Source organism: Vulpes lagopus, chromosome 10, assembly GCF_018345385.1.
Source record: "Vulpes lagopus strain Blue_001 chromosome 10, ASM1834538v1, whole genome shotgun sequence".
NCBI classification, from domain to species: domain Eukaryota; kingdom Metazoa; phylum Chordata; class Mammalia; order Carnivora; family Canidae; genus Vulpes; species Vulpes lagopus.
Window position 1 is genome coordinate 86,711,420 of NC_054833.1, and position 22,479 is coordinate 86,733,898.

The 22,479-nt window shown below is 50.0% G+C and overlaps 1 protein-coding gene across 3 annotated transcripts in view; it reads right to left on the reverse strand.

The window, feature by feature from the left end:
* The window catches only part of ACOT7 (acyl-CoA thioesterase 7), a 101,481-nt gene that overhangs the window by 68,078 nt on the left and 10,924 nt on the right, over positions 1-22,479 (reverse strand). The window contains exons 1-2 of one of the 3 annotated variants that reach the window (XM_041772804.1): positions 16,601-16,790; positions 5-122 (exon numbers count right to left, since the gene is read on the reverse strand). In XM_041772804.1, coding sequence (XP_041628738.1) covers positions 5-122; positions 16,601-16,770 — 288 coding nt within the window. In that variant the 5' untranslated portion in view covers positions 16,771-16,790. Of the gene's footprint in view, positions 1-4; positions 123-7,735; positions 7,845-16,600; positions 16,791-22,479 lie in introns of those variants that run through there. The other 2 variants (XM_041772806.1, XM_041772805.1) reach the window with 2 other exon arrangements.

The following is a 22,479-nucleotide window of genomic DNA, read 5'->3' on the forward strand; positions in this document are numbered from 1 at the left end:
TTACCCCATTCTGGCTGTTACAGTGCCGGGTGCTGATGATGGCTCCTGCCTCCTCGATCATCTTCAGGATGGTTCCACCATGGACATTGCCTGCCACATTGGCATCATCTGGCCGCATGATCCTAGGCAGAGAGAGAAGCAGCAGGATGAGGCCCCTGGGAAGGACGTCATTACCAAACAGCGATAACCCAGGGTGAGGAGAAGGTCCTCCAAAGAGACCAATAGCTCCCAAAGGAGGAAAAAGAACTTTCTGGGAGTTTGGTCAGAGTGGGCTGCTGATCTGAAAACCCTAGACAAGGCGCTGCAACGTCCTGTCTCCATGGGAGGAAGGAGGGCAGACAGTGCGACTTTATCCCCTGGAGCCACAGGCACCCAACCAGGAAGGGGCAACGGCAGAGGCCTATGGAAAAGGCAGCAAGGCAGCAGCACAGCCATTGGGGTTCCCAGCACATCTGCCCCTCCCAGTTCTCAGCCTCCCCAATGACCAACAGTGCTGAATGAGCACCAGGACATAGCACCATGGAAGATGGACAAAGTCCTGGGACCACTACCAGCAGGATCCCAGAAGGGCTGATGCAGAGCCAGTGTAGGCTGCTCTGAGAAGTGGAAGCGCACCACAGCTCTGAGACTCCTGTCGGTGGGGGAACACCCATCACCACCTGCCCCCTCGCATGCTGAGCTCCTCAGAGGCACCTGAGGGGTCAGAGTCCCTGGGACCGAAAGCTAGGAGCCCTCCAGGGTCAGGGAGAACTGAACTGCCACCTCACTGCCCCAAAGGGGAAAAACTGCATCCCTGCTGTCGGCAGCCAATGATGGGCAAAATCCAAGAAACCTCTGGAATCCCAAGAAGGCAGCCTGGTGCTCTGGAGTGGGCAACCCCAGCCAAGCTGGCACTTTCCTAAACTACAGTCCAGGCCTCAGGTCCAGAGATGCGGGATAGGCGAGAACGCCTACCACCCAGTTCCAGAGTGCCAGCCACACCTGCACTCACCCAGCACAGCACCCTCTGCTCGGGGCCAGGGAGCTCCGCCACCCTCGAGGGCTATGATCTCCTGACAGCTCAGTCTAGCCAGACTCCGAGGTCACTCCTGGCTCCCACTCTTACTAGATGAGTAAGCTGAGCGAGCTGATCAAACTTCATTCCTCCACTTCCTTGTTTTTAAAATAGGCATCATAACTGAACCCCTGCACTCGGCCAAGGGAGGACAGACTCACCCAAAATAATGTAGATAACAAGTCCAGCGGCAGTGCCTGGCACATGGCCAATACAATGCCTGCTCATCAGCAGTACTCTTCCCTCTAGGTAAGTATTTAACCAACCCACCACAAGAAGACTGGAAGCTCCACGACAGAGCCAGATGTTATTTTCTCGGCAAATAAGCAAGGACATCATGTGGTGACTGACAGTGGACTGCTGCCCACCCCCAAATATGACCGCTTCATCCTGGAGGAAGAGCTGGCTACTCAGGCCACGTGGCTTCTTCACCTGGCCTTGCTGGCTCGGGGTAGCAGTCATGATAACCTGAAGAGCAGCCAGGAGAACCCCAGGGCACAAGAAAGAGGCTTCACTTGGCTTCACAAATATTTACTTAAAGAGGGATCCCTGGGTGGCGCAGCGGTTTAGCGCCTGCCTTTGGCCCAGGGCGCGATCCTGGAGACCCAGGATCGAATCCCACGTCGGGCTTCCGGTGCATGGAGCCTGCTTCTCCCTCTGCCCATGTCTCTGCCTCTCTCTCTCTCTCTGTGTGTGACTGTCATAAATAAATAAAAATTTAAAAAAAAATTTACTTAAAGATATTTCTTGAGTCAACTCAAAACGGATAAAGACTTGAATATAAGACTGGAAACTGGGGATCCCTGGGTGGCACAGTGGTTTAGCGCCTGTCTTTGGCCCAGGGCGCGATCCTGGAGACCCGGGATCGAATCCCACGTCGGGCTCCCGGTGCTTGGAGCCTGCTTCTCCCTCTGCCTGTGTCTCTGCCTCTCTCTCTCTCATGAATAAATTTTTAAAAATCTTAAAAAAAAAAAAAAGACTGGAAACCATGAAACTCCTAGCAGAAAATGGGCTTATAGTAAGCAACCTGACGTCAGTCCTGGCAATGGTTTTTTGGATCTGATTCCAAAAGTAAAAGCAAGAAAAGCAAAAATAAACAAGCGGAACTTTATCAAAGTAAAAAGCTTCCGTGGAGCAAAGTAAATCATCAACAAAATGAAAAGGCAACCTACAAGAGAAAATATTTGTAACTCGTGTATCCGATAAGCAATTAATATCCAAAGTATGTATAAAGAGCTCACACAACAGTGAAAAAAAAAATCTGATTTTAAAATGGGCAAAGAGGGATGTTAGACTGGCTCAGTTGGTGGAGCATCTGACTCTTGATCTCAGGGTTGTGAGTTCAAGCCCCACATTGGACATGGAGCCTACTTAAAAAATAAATAAAAATAAAAAATAAAACAGACAAAAACTGACTAGATAGTTTTCTTTTCTAAAGAAGGCCAACAGGCACATGGCAAGGTGTTTAAATACCACTCATCATCAGGGAAATGAAAAAAGCACTGTGAAATATTACCTCACACCTGTTAGAACAGCTATTGTCAAAAAGACAAAAGGGTAACGGGCAATGGCAAGGACGTGGAGAAAAAGGAACCCTCGTGCACCACTGGTAGGAGTGTAAACTGGTGCAGCCACTATGGAGAACAGTATTAAAATTATATATGTATAAAATTTAAAAATTAAAGCCAGAACTACCACATGATCCAGCAATTCCACTCCTGAGTATTTACCCAAAGGAAACAAACACGAACTTGAAAAGATACACACCATTCCCTGCAGTGTTGGCCAAGCCACAGCAGCCACCCGAGCGCTGGTCAGTGGGTGAATGGATAAAGTTAACACGAGATACGGAAATACAAAAGAATAGTATCCAGCTATAGGAAAGGAGGGAATTCTGGGGCACCTGAAGTGACTGCCTTCAGCTCAGGTTACACCCCCCCCCCCCCCCGGGTCCTGGGTTCGAGCCCCACGTTGGACTCTCTGCTCAGTGGGGAGCCGCTTCTCCCTCCCCCTCTGCCATTCTGCCAGCTTGGATGCTCTCTCTCTCTCTCTCTCAAATAAATTTAAAAAAAAAAATTTTTTTTTAAAGGAGGGAATTCTGTCATTTGTGACAACTTGAATGGACCCTGATGGCACAACGCCAAGTGAAAGAAGGGGAGACACAAAGACAGTGTAAACACTACGTGATCTCACTTGCACGTGGAATCTGAAAACAGATCTCAGAGAGAGAACAGACCACTGTCGCCCCAGGCCAGGCAGGGTGGACACCACGAAAGCTGCGAACTTCCACCACGAGGTAGGCCAGTGCTGGGGGGGAGAGCACAGCGCGTGACCCAGGTTTACAACATGGCACCGTGCACGCAGACGCCACTGAGAGAGTAGGTGGTAGACGTGTCCACCACAGGGAAAAGAATCTGTGACCGTGTCAGGTGACAGAGCTTAACTGAACTCATTGGGGTGATCCTTCTGCTATAGACACAAATCAAACCACCCCCTTGCATAACTAAAACGAATACAACATTCTATGTCAATTACACAACAATGCTGGAAAACAAAAATAGAAAATTTTTAAAATATTTTCAAGTTCAAAAAAACTCAGGCTTAAAAAAATAGAAATTCGAATTTATAGCAAGTGGATTTTTTTGGGGGAAAAGATTTTATTTATTTATTCATGATAGACATAGAGAGAGAGAGAGAGAGAGAGAGAGAGGCAGAGACACAGGCAGAGGAAGAAGCAGGCTCCATGCCGGGAGCCCGACGTGGGACCTGATGCCAGGACTCCAGGATCACGCCCTGGGCCAAAGGCAGGCACTAAACCACTGAGCCACCCAGGGATCCCCGGATTTTTTTTTTAAAGCCTGAGTTAAGAGGTAGCCAATTTTAATAATGAAACTGCTGTTACCAACTTCTTTCCTTTGTATTTGTTTTCAACTGAGTAAGGGACAGTTGGTCATTTACGCCCAGAGGCTGGTCCCCCTGGGCACAGATACTAGGGAAGCTGTGAGGAGGCAGGGGCTGGCTGGGAAAGCAGAGCTCCTGGGTTCCAGAGCATCAGGGAAACCTGAATCCAGCCTTTCCCAGAAGCACCAGGGCCTGCCTCAGGGGCAGCCTGATTCCCCCCCTGCCCCTGGCCTCAATTTGCCTGTCTGTAAAGTGGGGCTGTGCCCTCCATGGTGGGCCGACAGCCACAACAGCCACTCGGCTCAGGCTGGGAGAGGACAGACTGGGGGCCACGGGGCAGACAAGGAAGTGCTCACATCCGGCGGGGCGCTAGGGGAAGAGGCTGATAAGGAGGCAACCTTTGAGATAGTGCCTGGGGCCATCCTGCAACACTTCACAGTCCTCAGAAAGCCCACATCGTCCACATCCGGCTGCCCCCAGGAGCCCAGGCACTTGGGAGTAAATGCTGAGAGCTCCAGACTACAAGCTGTTGGGCACAAAAGCTCACTGGGAAGCTTGTTATCCCCCACCCTTCCTGTCACCCTGGGTCCCACACAGAACAGCGTCCTAGCTCCCCAGGCCAGCTGGCCACACAGGCAGAGTGCAGGCACAAACCTCCCCAGTCTAGGATGTGACCCTGACCCTGACCCCAGCCCACATTCTGCTGCTGGGCAGGGCTGTCCCCCAGGGCCCCCACAGCACCAGCCTCTCCCCCAGGGCCTTCCTCCCCAGCCCCTGGCCTGGTCTTCTCTAGGCAGGCAGGTGTCTGAGAAGTGAGGGCAGCCAAGAGAACATGTGGTCCCTCACTCAAGCTTTTGTTTTCCCATTTTTTAATGAAGAGGTGTGTATGAAGAGTGTTTCACTTTCCTTTTCACTATTAAAAAATAAGAAACAGGCACAACGCCAAGCAGCACTTGGTCTGGGAGGCTTCTGCACCTGCCTCTCATCTCTGGGACCTAAGTGGCCACTTATCTCACTGCCTCAAGAGGCATTTTTTTTTTTAAGATTTTATTTATTCAGTTGACAGAGAGCACGCACAAGCAGGGCAAGTGGCAGATGGAGAGGGAGAGGGAGAAGCAGGCTCTCCACTCGAGCCTGATGTGGGGCTCCATCCCAGCACTCAAGCCAAAGGCAGATACTTCCTAGCTGAGCCACCCAGGTGTCCCTGAGAACATCCTTCTTAAGCAGGATTCTAGTCCTCAGTCACCTGCTCAGACCTGCCAGGGCCCTTGCTAACTACAAAGTAAAGATTTAAACTCCCTACTGAAGGCAGCCCTGGTGGCGCAGCAGTTTAGTGCTGCCTGCAGCCTGGGGTGTGATCCTGGAGACCCTGGATTGAGTCCCACATCGGGTTCCCTGCATGGAGCCTGCTTCTCCCTCTGCCTGTGTCTCTGCCTCTCTCTCTCTCTCTCTGTGTCTCTATGAATAAATAAATAAAATCTTTGAAAAATAAATAAATAAACTCCCTACTGGGAAGTTTGAAGCCCTCAGGGGTCTGGAACTTCTCCTGCCTCGTCTTCCATGGCCCTGGTCAAACCAGGGCTGTCTGCCACACCTGGGCCTGCCTGCCATCCTACCTGTACCCACCTGTTTCAGCAACATCTGACCTACTTTCTGTGAGGAAAGTGGACTCATCTATGAATGGGGGAGCATAAGTAGACACAGCCTCATGAAGGGCAGCCCAGCATCACCCATCAAAACCCGTAAGTGTGTAGGCAGCTCCCATCCAGTGATTCCACTCATAGAAGTTCATCCTACACATTGCAAACATGATTAAACCTATTCCCCCTGCATTCTGTGTATGTAGCCTCACAGCAGACACCTTAGGACAGGCCCTATCCCCCTATTCCTTGGTCCCACACAGAGCTTTTATACTGGGTTGAACTGTGTCCCCCCCAAAAGATCTGCTCACGTTCTAGCCCTGGAACCTGTGAATGGGACCTAATTAGAAATGGGTCTTTTCGAGCATGACCGAGTTCAAATGAGGTCATCAGGGTGCACTCCGATCCAAAGTGACTCGTGTTCTTTTGAGAAGAGGGAAATTTGGACGTACACAGGGAGGAGGCAGAGACAGGAATGATGCGTCTACAAGCCAAGAAACACAAGGATGCCAGGAGCCACCAAAAGCTGGAATAGACAAGGAAGGATCCTCCTCGAGGGCCCTCGTGGGGAGCAAAGCCCTGCTGATGCCAGGACTTGGGCCCTATGACCTCCAGGCCGCAAGAAAATAAACCCCTGTTCTTTTAAGCCACCCAGTCTATGGTCACTGGTTCTGACAGCCACAGGACACTCTACTCACACTAAAGGGGGCTTCACTCCATCACAGAAGACAGCAGTGATAGAGGTGAGCCCCATAGGACCTGCGGTGTGGTGGCTGCAGCCAGAGCTGACACTCAGCTCCTGCGTCCCCAGCCCGGCCATCACTGGCCAGGCCTCCGCACAGAGGGCTGACCACTGTCCCTACCGTCCCATAGGCCCCCCAGCATGGGGCCAGCCTCTCTGATTCTAACACAAAAATGTCCCTGCTAAAACATAACACTGCAGCCTGAGTTCCATGGTAACTGGGGGGTGGGCAGGGTCCCCTGATCCAACAGTGAAAGCTCAAATAGCTCTCTGAGGTGGAAGGCAGCAGGCAGCACCAAGCACAGCCAGATTCCCTGGACAGATAAAGTCCTCTTGGGTTGTCCACCTGCACTAAAGACAGACAAAACCACCAGGCCTGCTGCTGTGGTCCAGGTAGGGGCCTGCGGAACAGCCAATGTGGTAAGGACACCTCACAGATTGTGCCAAAGGTCCTGAGCCTTAGGCTCAAACCAGAGAGGCAACGACAGCTGTCCTGAACAGGGATGACCCAGGGTGCTTCCGCCCTGACCAAACACAGCAGTAGCTTTAGAGCTTCCTTTGTGCTCAGCACAGGGAGCAGCCACCTTGGCAGGGAGACAAGGAAGAGCAGGCACTGCCGTCCCCAGCAGAAAAGGAGCTGCAGGGCTGACCACGGGGTGGTCTAGGGCAGGGGGCTGGTTCACACCAGGCACCCTCGATCATGGCACATGTGAACACCTCATCTTTTTAGGGAGGACCCTGCCAATCAAAAGCCCAAGTGACACCGTTGATCCTCTCCAATTTACTGCCTAAGAAGGTTCCAGCAAAGTTGCTTTATCCCAGAGCCCCCACCACATCCCCTAGAAGAGGCAAGGGTGGAAAAAGTCCCTGGGGTCTTTCAGGCCCCAGAGCAGGGGTAGGAGGTGCCAACCACACCCAGACCCCAGGCTCACCTTTTGGTTGGGACAGGGAAACGAACCAAGAGAGGACTCCGGGTACAGGCAGCTGAGCAGCACCCGCTGATCCCAAGAACCCAGAGCGCCCAGAGGCTGGGCAGGCAGGAAGCACAGCCAGGTCCCGCACAACCCCAGAACCCCACTGGCAAGGGTAAGGGAAGCGGCAGAAGCAGCAAGGCTGCCAGGAAAAGCAGGTTCCATCATCCCTGGGGCTCTAGCCAGGAAGGAAGGGAGGTCATGCAGGGGCTGGACTTCCTGGCCCAGCTTCAGTCCCACCCAACATCCGGAGAGAGCAAGAACTGGAGCAGGCACAGCTGTCCTCGGCCCCATGAAGCCAGCCAGCCCACCGGCTGGACACAGGAGCCGCACGCCCTCTACCACCTGATCCCTTCACGGTGCCCCCAGACAGACTCTCTGCTACAGGCTCCCCGCAAGAGAAGGAGGGGCATGTTACTGGCGGTACCTGCTCAACTGGGAAGCCATGCCCGCGGTTCGTCCTGGGTCCCCGAGAGAAGCAAGGGGTTAGTGGCAGCCACGTCACCCCTCTCTTCCCCTCCAAAAGCACCGTCCCAACTCCCCGCCACACCAGGCTGCCCAACTGAACCAGGAAGAGGCTGCCACACCAATCCGAGGAGTCTACTAAAAGCTGGTTGCCATAGAAATCTCACTTATAAATAATGACAGTGGAGAAGTGCCTCTCTGAGCCCTTCGGCGACATCTAGAAGTCACAGGGGCGGTCTCTCAGAAGCCTCTGGGAGGCAGAAAGACGAGGGGAATGCCTGCCCAGACTTTCTCCAGGGTCTCAGGACAGAGTCAGATTCACGGTGAGGGGTCACATCAGGTGCAGAGCCCAACATCCTGCCCAGAGGGGCTGGCATGGGACACCTGTCCCCAAGACTACCTCCTAAGGCTCTAGGGGCCAGGTGGGCCACCAGAAGGGAAGCAGGTAGAGGAAGAGCCAGCCTGCCAGCCCCAGCTCTCCCCTGGCTGACACTGCTGCCCTCCCACCACACAGACCTGCCTCCCCACCTCTCGTGGTGCCAGGCCACCAGGGACAGACTTTCCGTTTGCACTGGGTGTTGGGGGGAAAGAAGGCAAGCCATCAGAGTTGCCGAGGAGCAGTTGGCAGCCCTATAAGAGGAGGCTGGATGTGTAATTACTTTCCTTGTGTTTAAGCGCAAGTGTTTCCTTGTGCTTCTCCAGGAATTCCGCAATCAGGGGCCAGGATGGCTGCCACGAACGGTTGAATCTGCCTGCAAGCCACCTGAGGGCACCCTGCCTAAGAACTGTCAACCTGGCTTGGCTCCTGAGCACACATCCGCCTTGCCTGTGCAGCAACTCTGGCAGGTACTGTGCTCAGGAGGTCAACTTAGGCCCGAGCACCAGCAAGGTCCAGGCAAACTCAGCCTGCAGCTTCACTCACCAAAGGCCCAGCATGTTCCCCGCTCCTGGTGGCCTCCCTAAAATACAAATTACTCCTAAAGACACATGTGCTACTGTCTCAAGTCTTCCCACTTCTCTGTGAGAAGAGACAGAAGCAAAATTCCAGATTTTGGCCTGGGGCCATCCTGTTCACTGAGATGTCCCCCATACCTGGCACCATGCAGGACACAAAGTGCCATGAAAAGGTGTCAAATCAAAGAGAGACAGAGTGGATGGAGGCCACCACCCCGCCCACCCTAGGTCTCCTCTGGTCAGCTGGGTGCTCAGGCTGTGTGCACCTGGTCATCATCCTGCCCCTCCTCCTGCCTTCCCTGCCTAGAGAAGCCTGGCCCCACTCCCCACCCCTGTACCAAAAGGCCAAGAGCGCTGCCCCCACACACCGCTCAGGAAACAGACCAACGCAGTGGGTTCTGGGTGCCCTACATAAGAGGGCTATGCTCTGGCTTTGGTCAAGCCTATCTATCACCTGCAGGCCAGAGAAAAGGCCCCCAAGGCCACCAGTGCAGGCACCACAGCTCTTCCCACCCCATATTTACCACCAGCGCCCCCTCCAAGCACCTCTACCCCCAGCCATCCCGCAGTTGTCTTACAGCTTGGCCTTCTTCCTAAGACAGGCCTCTTCAGCTCCCTTCCTAAACACCTTTAGGGATGTGCCTCGCCGCAGCACGAGCATGGTCTCTGTTAGTCCCTCTCGGAGCCGCAGCCAGATGGGATCCAGAGGAGGGCCTCAACCCAGATGCTGTGCCCTTTGGACTTGGTCCCTTTCATCCATGCAGGCATTGCCGCTTCCCTAAGCAACACTGGTTTCTCTCTCCCCCTTGGTCCCAACCCTGGGTGTTCCGGGCACACTGCTCACTTCAAATAAGGTGAGGCCACCCCATCACCCAAACACTGCATGTGTCCATGACCTTTTCAAATTCCCTAAAATCACAGCAAACTGGAGTCAAGAAAAGATGCTGGAAATGACTTGGTTCAAGTCCCAACTTCTACCTGTGTGTAAAGCTGGCATGCAGAGGTGAGGAGAGAGGCCCCAGGCCTGTATCACACAGACCTGGGACACATAGCATTTGGCTCCTTTGGGGTAATGTCCTGGGAGGGTGCTAGGCCAGGGGAGACACAGCCTCTGCACACTGAAAGCCCTACTGTCCTTCCTGTCAGAACACCACTCCAGTGATGAAGCAATGACTCACACACGGACAAGAACGGGGTGCAACTTGCCCCACCATGTTATTTCTCAATTATGGAAAGATCATTAAAACGCTACAGGACTGGCTTAAAGAGAAACGATTCTCACCGGAGCACCCACGGAATCCCGAGTGATACATCTCTGATGGAGAGGCCAGCTGGCACTAGGCCGGGGATGCACAGCACGTGGTGCAGAGATGCTGGGGGGCAACGTGCAGAGAGGTAAACCCACATCTGCGACTGAGAAAATGCTACCTAGAGAAAAGCTTTGAGACAATCCGCAGAGTGAAGACCCAAATGAAGTTCTCTTCCTATTGTCATCATGAGAGGAAAGACATTTTTCAGATTTGGAACGATCCATGGGAACGACAGGCAGGGTCAATTACTTAACACCTGAATACGTGGATACACCCTAGGCCAGTAGAGCTAAGGTCTTTAAAAAAACAAAACAAAACAAAAAAAACAGAGACATGCAATGAGGGAAATCTGCAGGAAATGACACAGCCAAGAAAAATACCTGCAAGTCCACCCACAACTCGATCATATCAGCGAGGACGGTGCCTCATCTGCCCGGTCCTGCAGCACGCCGGTTCAAGTCGGTAACAGATCTGTCCACAGGGAGCAATCCTCTCTTATCAGCCTTATGAGTAAATAATTACAAAGTGAGATAACCATAAGGTGGTTTGTTATGTCCTAAATTATCCAAGAATCATTTGAAACGATAAAACCAGACGTCCGGAAAGGTTCTCAGCAACACTATCCTAACAGCCAAAAGAGGTGGGAAGAGCCCAGGTGCCCATCACACAGAAGCAGATGAACGAAGGGCCGTCTGGCCCTATCCACAGGATAGGATTTGACTACAGACAGGAATCGAGTACTGATGCACACTACCACGTGGGAGAATCGTGAAATCACCACACTGAGTGCAAGCAGCCATCACGAAAGACACAGTTCCATGGATGCAAAGTATCCAGAGCAGGCCAACCCATAGAAGAAAGCCACCTGGTGGCTGCCAGGGCCTGGTGGAGGCAAACGGGAAGGGAGAGCTAAAGAGCATAGTACTACTCAGTAGAGGGTGGGGTGGGTGGGTGGGTGTTCTGGAATTAAATCACAGTGACAGCTGCACAACCTTGTGAACACACCAGGAAACACACACCTACCCTCAAGAGTGAATGAACCCACGGGATGCCAGGTATAGCACAATACAGCTGTCCTGAAAATACCTAGGGGCAGACAGCTGTGGGGAAATAGGCCCACTCCTCCACCTCCAGAACCCTCTGCCTCGACAAGGCCTCGAAACACTCTGGCTCAGGACAGGGCTCCCAGAATTCAGCCCCAAGGAAACCAGGCACAGCTGGACACAGCAGCAGCTTCAGGGCTTCTGATGTACCCCCAGCATCTCAGCACCAGTTCTATGCCTGCAACCCCCAGAAGAGATGGGAAGGAGGCCGCACTAGGAGCCCTACCCGCCCAGTGCAAGCCGGTACCACCAGAGCACTGATCAAAGCCCTTTTTCATGCCCGCAGGGCACCGGCAGTGAAGCCCGCAGTGGGCAGATGAACAGGCCCTGAGGACTTCTCCAGAATAACCGAAAGCACGGGCTAGTTGCCACTGTGGCCACCCTGAGTCTCCCTGTGCAGGGGTGCTCAGACTCCCCTGAATGTTAAGGAGGTTGCCACTGAAGACAGTCAATGGCAATGGCTCTGGGGTGAGCAGGATTCAACAGAGAAGGGAGCAAGGTGAGAGGGGAGCGACTCAGCCTCTACAACCACAGCCCCACCCAACACACCAGGCATCAAACAGCCCATCCATGGGGCACAACCCACAGACCACATTGGCAGGTTCCCACAAGAGGCAGTAAGGAAATGCCCACCGCAAGTGGGCCCAGGAGACACAGTCTCGGGTACTGGTCTTGGTTCTGTCACACCTGCCACTGTCCCGAAGTCAGCCATCATACTACCAGGGTCTGTTTTTCACCTGTTACATAGAGCTGAGTGCAGAGCTGAGAGCTCCTGGAAGCTGTGGCACTTTTCCTTGTCACCTAGAAAAAGGCCTGGCTCCTGCCCCTGGCCAGCTGAAGAAACCAACCAAGACACAGTTAAGAGAATAAAGAGACAAGCCAAGGACTGGGAGAAAATATCTATAAAACACGTATTTGATGAAAGACTTTTTTTGTTGTTTTGGGGTTTTTTTTGTTTTTAGATTTTATTTATTTATTCCTGAGAGAAAACAGAGAGAGGCAGAGACATGGGCAGAGGGAGAAGCAGGCTCCCAGCAGGGAGCCTGGCGCAGGACTCTATCCCAGGACCCCGGGATTACGACTTGAGCCAAAGGCAGACGCTCAATCACTGAGCCACCCAGGTGCCCCCTGATGAAAGACTTGTATCCAAAATATAGAACTCTTAAAATTCTACAATAACAACTCAATTTGAAAATGGGCAAAAGATCCAAACAGACACTTCATGAAATAAGACATACAGATGCCAAATAAGCACATGAGAAGATGCTCAGCTTCATAAATCAGTAGAGAATTGCAAATTAAAGCCACTACACACATATTAGAATAGCCGAAATACAGAACACAGACAAAATACCAAATGTATGGAGGCTGTGGAGCCCAGGAACTCACTCACTGATGGGAATGCAAAAACGGTGCAGCCACTGTGGAAGATAGTTTGGAATTTCTTACAAAATTAACTCCACTGAGGGAGGGGGCGGGGGAGGGGAAAAAAAAAAGACAAAATTAACTCCACTCTTTAACTGTATTCTATTCTATATTCTATCAGTTACATAAAAATAAATGTAAAAATTTAGTAGGTACATGAAAGCAATTAAAGCAAAATCAAGTAAAGAAAAAATTATTGTTGGGTAGGCTGGACTCAGGTCAGTAATATGTTTTCCAGAGATGCAAAATCCTCAACACAATATTACCAAACCAAATTTAACAATATATTAAAAGGGTCAATAAACACGATCAAGTGGGATTTAATCAAGGGATGCAAGATGATTCAATACCCACAAATCAATCAATATGATACACCATATTAACACAATGAAGGAGGGATCCCTGGGTGGCGCAGCAGTTTGGCGCCTGCCTTTGGCCCAGGGCGCGATCCTGGAGACCCGGGATCGAATCCCACGTCAGGCTCCCAGTGCATGGAGCCTGCTTCTCCCTCTGCCTATCTCTCTGCCTCTCTCTCTCTCTCTCTCTCTCTGTGACTATCATAAATAAATTTTAAAAAATTAAAAAAAAAACACAATGAAGGATAAAAACTGAATGGTCATCTCAATAGATGCAGAAAAAGCATGTGACACAATTTAATATCTATTTATGATAAAAACTGTCAACAAAGTGGGTATACAGGGAACATACCTCAACATAATAAAGGTCATATATGACAAGCCCACAGCTAACATCATACTCAACCATGAAAAGCTGAAAGCTATCCCTCTTAGATCAAAAACAAGGCAACTCTCACCACTTCTATTCAACAATGTACTAGTACTCCTAGCCACAGCAATCGGACAAGAAAAAGAAATAAAGGCATTAAGATCAGTAAGGAATAATAAAACTGTCCCTATTTGCAGATGGCATGATACTATATAGAGAAATCCCTAAAGAATCCACCAAAAAGGGGTACCTGGGTGGCTCAGTGATTGAGCATCTGCCTTTGGCTCAGGTGGTGATCCCAGAGTCCTGGGATTGGGCTCCTTGCAGGGAACTTGCTTCTCCCTCTGCCTATGTCTCTGCCTTTCTCTGCGTGTCTCTTATGAATAAATAAATAAAATCTTTTTTTAAATAATAAATATAAGAATCCACCAAAAAACTATTACTACTAATAAGCGATATCAGTAAAGTTGCAGAATACAAAATTAACATACAGAAATCTGTTGTATTTTTATACTCTAATAATGAACTAGCAGAAAGAAATTAAGAAACCAATCCTATTTGGGATGCCTGCCTTGCTCAGTGGTTGAGCATCTGCCTTTAGCTCAGGCCATGTTCCCAGGGTCCTGGGATAGAGTCCCACATCGGGCTTCCCACAGGGAACCTGTTTCCCTCTCTGCCTCTGTCTCTGTCTATCTCTGTGTCTCTCACAAATAAATAAATAAAATCTTTAAAAAAAAATAAAATAAAAGGAATCAGGGCAGCCCCGGTGGCCCAGCAGTTTAGTGCCATCTTTGGTCCGGGGTGTGATCCCGGAGACCCGAGATCGAGTCCCATGTCGGGTTCCCTGCATGAAGCATGCTTCTCCCTTTACCTGTGTCTCTGCCTCTCTCTCTCTCTCTCTCTCTCTCTCTCTCTCTCTCTCTCTCGGTGTCTCTCATGAATAAATAAATAAAATCTAAAAAAAAAAAAAAAAAAAAGGAATCAAAGCCACAGTGAGATGCCACTTCACACCCACTAGGCCAGGACAGCTGCAACCCAAGAGGCAGATACCTAGCACTGATGTGGAACCCTCTGGCACTGCTGGGGGAGGGCAACAAAACAATGGCCAGGCTGGATAACACCTGGCAGCTCCTCCAAAGCTTACCTCTAGAGTAACCATAGGACCCAGCAATTCCACTCCCAGATCAACTGGTTTTACTCATACCACCTCTGACATCTGGTGTGCGGGGTTTTTTTTCTGGCTGCGTGTCCTACAACTCAATGCAGTCCTGACACTAACCGCCCAGGGTTAGTGCAGGACCCATGTTCAAGGGCTCAATTGTCCTCACCTTGATGCCAGTCCAAGTCCCAGGCCACCTGCACTTCAGAAAAACTGGCTCTATAAATTGGAGTTCCTACAAAAACCTCCTCCAATTGGATAATGTGCTGGAGCAGCTCACAGGACTCAAGCAAACACTCTATTCCTATTTACTGGTTTGTTATAAAGCATATACAGCTCAGGCATAGCCAAATGGAAGAGACTCAGGACGTGACACGGAGTGGGAGTCAGGCACACCGCCCTTTCCAACACCTCCATGTGTTCAGCAACCTGGAAAATCTCCAAATTCCACTGCTGGGGATTTTTATGGAGGTCCCATTATGGAGGTACTAGTGATTAACTCAACTTCCAGCCCTCCCTCCTCCCACATCCAGGTAGGAGGTGGAACTGAACTAGCTACGCCTGGGCCATCCTGGCTACTGGCCCTCATCCTCAAGCTATCTCGGGGGCTCCCAGCCACCACTCATCTCAACAGCACACCAAAGACTCTCACACAGGAAGTTTCAAGTGTTTTAGGAACTCTGTGCCAGGACCCAGGAAAAAAGATCAAATATATATTTCTTATTAAGCCACAGTGGGTATATACTCCAGAGAAATAAAAACATATGCCCACACAAAGACTTGGACAGGAGTGCGCATAGCAACATTATAGATAGCAGCTAAAAGGTGGAAATGCAGCAATGTCCATCACCTGATGAATGGATACATGAAATACGGTATGTACCCCTACATTGGATGATGAAGGAAGCACAGCACCTGCTACAACCCAGATTATCCTTGAAAACAGGATGCTCAGTGAGAGAAGCCAGACACAAAACACCAGATGGCATAATTTTACTTATTTGGAATGTCAAAAGACAAACCGATAGAGAAAGAATAGAGATTAGTGAGTGGAGGGGATTTAATAAATTAATAAAAATTTATTAAATTTATAAAAAATAAAGCCTCATTTAGAACGGAATCGACAGGCCAGCAGGGGGCGCTCTCACACCCAACTGGTCAGCTGCAACCACATCCGGAAGAGAGGTCTCCACAGGTCCCCACCACACCACTCCTGCCCGACCACCCCAGTACCCCAGCGGGAGGAAGAGAGGCGCTCAGGTTCAGGCATCAACTCGGCCAGTGAGAGACTGTCACAATGCAGCCAATGAGAAGCCACCACACTTCCACCTCTGCTCCAATGGACTTTTAGTTTACAACAGCCCTCCCAGCTCCCCCTTCCCTCTATAAAAGCAACCTCTTTGTTCTCCAGACTTGCCAGTGGTTTCACAGTAGCTTGCTTGGCCCGGGTTGTCATTCTCTGCTATTCCCAAATAAACCTATTTTTGCTGGTGAGGTTGTACACTTCAGTGGGTGAGTCACAGAGAACACGGGTTACGTGTCAGGAGAGCTGGTACAAAGTAGGGGGGTAATACATCCACTGAACAAAGTTTCTGTAAAAGTTTGAAATAAACACAGGAAGGCCCCGGAAAGCAGCACAAGGTGATGCTGCTGAAGATAAGCCCACCCCGCAAGGACAGCTCCCCCCGCCCTGTACAAACTTGTTGGTCCAAAATTCCAGCTTGACCCCTTCCCTGCGAGGACAAGCAGAATGCACACATCCCCAGACTGCTTAGCAGCGCGTGCCCAGAGAGTGATGAGCCGGAACAGCTGTTGGCAGGCACAGTGCTTCAAACTCCACACCTGCCTCAACCCCTCCAAGGTGCCAGCTGCCCAGAGCCCGGAGCCCACCAAACCTGAAAGCCCATGTCCTCCAACAAAGCCTGGCAGGTTTCAACTGGTCCCTGGCAGAAAAGCATGCTAGATCCTCCACTCCAGATGAACATGTGAGTGGGTATGCTCCATCAAGCAGTTCACTGAACACCCAGCACTCAATTGATTAACAATAAATCCTGAGTCATGTGACCCAAGGCTCAGTCTGCCCTAAGAGCTGGACACCAAGAGTGGAAGATGCCACTGCAGTGGGCACAGAAATGTCCCTGTCACCCTACCTTGGAGTGACACAGGCTCGAAACAGCAGATCAGACCTGGTTACAAAAGCCTTCGTGGAAGCCCAGCACCTCTCCCCAGGATGCTGGGAGCTCCGAGGCCCCAGATGCTCCCAGGTCGCTGCCTGCCTGGCGAGCGCACGGAGGCGGAGAGCATAGACAAGAAGCTTCATTTCACAGCAAGTTTACCCAGCTGCCAGCACAGGGCTTGCTAGCAGCCTCCACTCCCGTTTCGCCAGCAGGCCTGACCAGCCCAGAGTCCTCCCTACAGGAATGCAGGTCTCCCTCTCCCAGTGGCCTCCTCCTAGGACCGCCCTTCCTCTGTCCACGGTCAAACTGGCACTTCTGCTTCCGGAAGCGTCTCACAGGATGCTTCTCTACAACCCCAGTGATGCATGGAATTCATGACTCGGGGCCTGAGATCATTGAGCTTGGCTCTCTCCTGAGCAAATGAGGGAGGGCGACAACAGGGCCACAGCCTGTCTGTGGAGTAGCAGCATGACCACTCATAAAAGGAAAACCCACTGAATGGAGTCAGGAGGTTAGCGGGGAAGCTGTGCCACTCCACAGCAATCACAGATGCCGACAAAAGAAGCTTCCAGGAAAGAATCCTCAGCTGAAATCTGGTGCACGCTGCCTCTTCCACAAGAACGCAGCCAACCCCTGCAACTGAGCCAGGGAAAGGCCACCATCACCTGGAGCCCTTGCTCCTTTCTGGTGGACATCCATTCCTTCCTCTCAGGCTCCCCCCTCTGCTCCCTGATAACCCTCCCCCTTCTGTCTGTTGGACTTGCCCACGGTTTTACCACAGCTTGATTGTCCCAAATTGCAACTCTCTGCTCTTTCCAAATAAACCCACGTTTGTTGGTAAAATAACTGACTTTTGTATTTTTAAGGTTGCCATTCTTTGGGGATCAGGAGTGGGATGCAGGGGCAACCCTAGCAACCCTGAGGCCAGTAGACACACAGGTGGCAGTGCCCCCAGCGCCAGCTAGGAGGGCTTGCCACTTCCTTGCTGACCCTGGATTGTGAGGGCAAGTTTTCTCCCACATTTCAAGTGCCGCTGTCTTTGTGTTTGAGCTTGCCTGACTTCATTCAGGATCTATTTTCAGGCTCTGACCTTTCGGTGAGTACTCACTCATCTGCCCTCTGGTCTGATTTCTGTTCCTGTTCAAACTGTGCTGTGTAGGAATTTTTCTGTGTGCTCTAGAGACAAACCTCAAGGAGATGGGGTCCCCATCATCAAAACTGGGGGTGCTGTCCCCCACTTCTGGGACCACAGTTGGTTTTATGTTTAAAAACTATAATCCCTCCTCATGAGCACTTTTTTTTATGAGCACTTTTTTTAAAGATTTTATTTATTTACTTGACACAGAGAGAGAGAGAGAGCACACACACAAGCAGAGGGAACAACAGAGGGAGAGGGAGAAGTGGGCTCCCCACTGAGCAGGGAGCTCAACACGAGGCTCGATCCCAGGACCCCAGGATCATGAGCCGAAGGCAGATGGTCCTCCGACTGAGCCACCCAAGCACCCCCTGCCACGCACACTTCTAACTAAATGGACCAACTTAACCGAATGTAATTTAGAACTTCCATGGCCATTATGGGAACTTTTAATCTCCCCAAACTTACTTTCTCAAACTAAACTGGACAGCCATGGCTCTAAAACCAGGACACCTACAGGTATCAGTACTTTGAAGGTCTAGAACATTATCAGGAATCTAGAACTGCCTCTGCAAAATACACTTTCTGGACGTGATTCTTGATCTCAGGGTCATGAGTTCAAACCCCACAATGGAAGTAGGGTTTACTTAAATTAATAAATAAAATCTTAAAAAAAAAAAAAAAAAAAAAAACGGACACAGAGGCTCCTGAGGTCTCTTCTTCCCTTTCCCATCTTCTCTGTCTCAGGACATGCCCCGACCACATCCAGGGTCCCACCACCTCCTACCTTCCTCTTCCTTCGAGTCTCTCTTGAACCTATTAAAATGTGCCCCTTTGAGGTACCTGGGTGACTCAGCGGTTGAGCGTCTGTCTTTGGCTCAGGGCATGATCTTGGTCCAGGGATTGAATCCCACATCGGGCTCCCTGCGAGGAGCCTGATTCTCCCTCTGTCTATGTCTCTACTTCTCTGTGTCTCTCATGAATAAAAAAATAAAATCTTAAAAAAAAAAGTGCCCCTTTAAAGGTAAGTCTTAGGATCCAAATAAAGCCCATATTTCTTACCTTCTCAGACTAATGCTGAATTCTGACCCACAATTTGAGTTTCCTAAAGTGACTTGAGGACCTGCATAGGTAAGCTACAGAATCTTTTTTTTTTTTTTTTAAGATTTTTATTTATTTACTCATGAGAGACACAGACAGAGGCAGAGACACAGGCAAAGGTAGAAGCAGGCTCTGTGCAGGGAGCCCAATGTGGGACTCGATCCCGGGTCTCCAGGATCATGCACTGGACTGAAGGCGGCGCTAAACCGCTGAGCTACCTGGGCATAAGCTGCAGAATCTCATAGTCATTCAAACCTTACCAACTTGCTTTCTCAGATTTATATCAACTAGTCCACAGGCTCACAGGTGAGTACCAAGCCAAACATGGGAGGCAACTAGCCTAATGGGAATATCCTGAAAGAAAGAGACCCCCAACTTGCAGCAAGATGCTAGAACACTTGCTGGAAATCTCCATGGGGCAATTATAGCACCCTGCTGATGGGAACAGAAGTCAGGCTTGCACACAAGACTGGTGAAACCTGTTCATGACCATTACAATCAACTCCAAATTGCCTTTGAAGAAAATTCTGGTCATCCTTTAAATGTTGAATCCACGTGGGGAGCATATGACTAAGTTTACGAACAGGCGGAACTGGGATTTTTCTTTGAGTTAAAAGGAGTAGGATGAGGGACGCCTGGGTGGTTCAGTGGTTGATCATCTGCCTTTGGCTCAGGGTGTGATCTCAGGTCCTGGGATAGAGTCCCGCATCAGACTCCCCACAGGGAGCCTGCTTCTCCCTCTGCCTAGGTTTCTGCCTCTCTGTATCTTTCATGAATTAAAAAAAAAAAAAAAAAAAAAAGTAATAGGATGAAATGGAAACTATGTCCACTCTAACCAGCTCACTTGTATCCACGAAAATTCTCCGTTTTCAACTCCAGCAGATGAAGGCCCTAAATAAAACCCAAACCTCCTAGTTTCTGCTATTATGGCAAAAAGCCAGGACATTGGAATAAGGCTGCTACCATTTTTTTTTTAAGTAGGCTCCGAGCCCAGCATGGAACCCAAAACAAGGCTTAAACTCACAACCCCGACGTCAAGACTTGAGCTGAGATCAAGAGTCAAGACACCAAAAAAAAAAGGAGTCTAGACACCTGACTGAGCCACCAGGTGTCCCAAGACTGCCATCATCTTTTTTTTTTTTTTTTGTATTTATTTATTCATGAGAGACACACACACACACACAGAGGCAGAGACACAGGCAGAGGGAGAAGCAGGCTCCAGGCAAGGAACCCGACATGGGACTTGATCCCAGGGCTCCAGGATCACACCCTGGGCTGAAGGCAGTACTAAACCGCTGAACCACTCAGGCTGCCCGCCACCATCTTTTTTTAAAGAGCTTTATTTATTTGAGAGAGAGAGAGAGAATGACCAGGGAGAGAGGCAGAGACAGAGCAAGAAGCAGATACCCTGCTGAGCAGGGAGCCCAATGTGGGGCTTGAACACAGGACCCTGAGATCATGACCCGAGCCAAAGGCAGACACTTAACTGACAGCCACCCGGGCTCCCCAAGACTGCTACCATCTTGAGCACTATGGGCCCCTGCATCCCCTCCAGCCAGCCTCCTAATTCCCAACACTGGAGCTCTGAAGAACTACAGAGGTCCCTGACACAAGCCGCTGCTTGACAAGAACAAGCCATCTTGTTCTCTACAGGAGGATTATCCAGGACCTCCAAGCAAAAAACAACATGGTTATCTCTCAGCATCCTGTTGCTCCTAACCCCTGTATGTTGCTGACATTTGTTCCCAGAGAAAGCAAGTTTTTTACTGCACTTGATCTATGCAGTGCATCTTCAGTATTCCAGTTAATAAGGAGAGCCAAGATCCTTTTGCTTTCACTTGGGAAGAACGTAAATACATTTGGTTGTTTTTTTGTTTTTTTTTTTTAATTTATTTATGATAGTCACACAGAGAGAGAGAGAGGCAGAGACACAGGCAGAGGGAGAAGCAGGCTCCATGCACCGGGAGCCCGACGTGGGATTCCATCCCGGGTCTCCAGGATCGCGCCCTGGGCCAAAGGCAGGCGCAAACCGCTGCGCCACCCAGGGATCCCCGTAAATACATTTGAACAGTAATGCCCCACAGTTTCACAGATGGTCCTTGCTTCTCATAAACCTTAAAACATAATTTGGATGATATATAATTTTCTGTAGGATCTACTTATTATAATACATAGATGATCCGCTTCTTCACTGCCCTTCTCAAACCTCTTCACAAGAAGACAGCATCCACCTGTTAACACTTTTGGCCTTAGGGATCCCTGGGTGGCGCAGCAGTTTAGCGCCTGTCTTTGGCCCAGGGCACGATCCTGGAGACCCAGGATCGAATCCCACATCGGGCTCCCGGTGCATGGAGCCTGCTTCTCCCTCTGCCTGTGTCTCTGCCTCTCTCTCTCTCTCTCTCTCTCTCTCTCTCTGTGTGTGACTATCATAAATAAATAAATAAAAATTAACACTTTTGGCCTTAAAGGGACATAAAACCCGAAAGAAAAACCGCAGTTTGCTAAAATCAGGTTTGATACTAGGAAACCTGATCTCAGAACAAGAACTACGTTAGAATCCAGGTAGGGGGATCCCTGGGTGGCGCAGCGGTTTGGCGCCTGCCTTTGGCCCAGGGCGCGATCTTGGAGACCCGGGATCGAATCCCACATCAGGCTCCCAGTGCATGGAGCCTGCTTCTCCCTCCGCCTGTGTCTCTGCCTCTCTCTCTCTCTCTCTCTGTGACTATCATAAATAAATAAAAATTAAAAAAAAAAAAAAAAAAAAAGAATCCAGGTAGGCTTCCTGAACTTCCCAAAACCTCAAACTAAGCTCCAATTACAAAGTTTTCTTGAATTGGCTGGTTAGTCAAAATTGGATGCCAAACCTCTCTTACAGCTCAATCTATACATGTTTTACTAAAAAATGAAAGATCAAGGGCTCCTGGCTGGCGGAGTCAGTAGAACATGCGACTCTTGATCTTGAGAACATGCTCAAAGCCCTACATTGTTCACGGGGCCTACCTACTTTTTAAAAGTTAAAAAAATGAAAGATCAGGAAAACACAGCTTTGGGGCCTTCAGAAGAGCCTAATAAGACCCCTGCCCTCAGATATCCTAATAATTAACTTCTCTTTTTCCTCTCCATAAATGAGAGGGAAAGGAATGCCTTAGAGCACTCACCCACAAAAACAGGGACCATCGTCCAGACCCTGTGGCAGAGGAAAATCCCCTCTGCTTCACAGCCATTCCTGCCACCAATTACCCTGTTAGTTAAGGCCACTGAAGAAAGAATCACAGGATCCCCTTTAACCATCCTTGTGTGTTGGTCAAGGGTAAAACCACATTTATACCAATGCTCAGCACACCATGGCTCATGACTTTGGAATGTTGGTTAACAGTGAGGTTTCCTTACCTTGAATGGGAATAGAATTAAAAATGGTCCCATCTCCAAAATTTATCAGATGCCACACTTTTGCTGGCTGCTGTGGCTATGATTAAGGATCCTCAGCATTCCAGATGCAACTCCCTGAAGACCAAAAGAAATCACCTCGCTGACATTTCTGCCAAAAATGATGCCATCAAGGAAACCAACAGCCAAGTCTCTGCCGTGGTCCAAAGGGATGTTGTTCCAAATGATA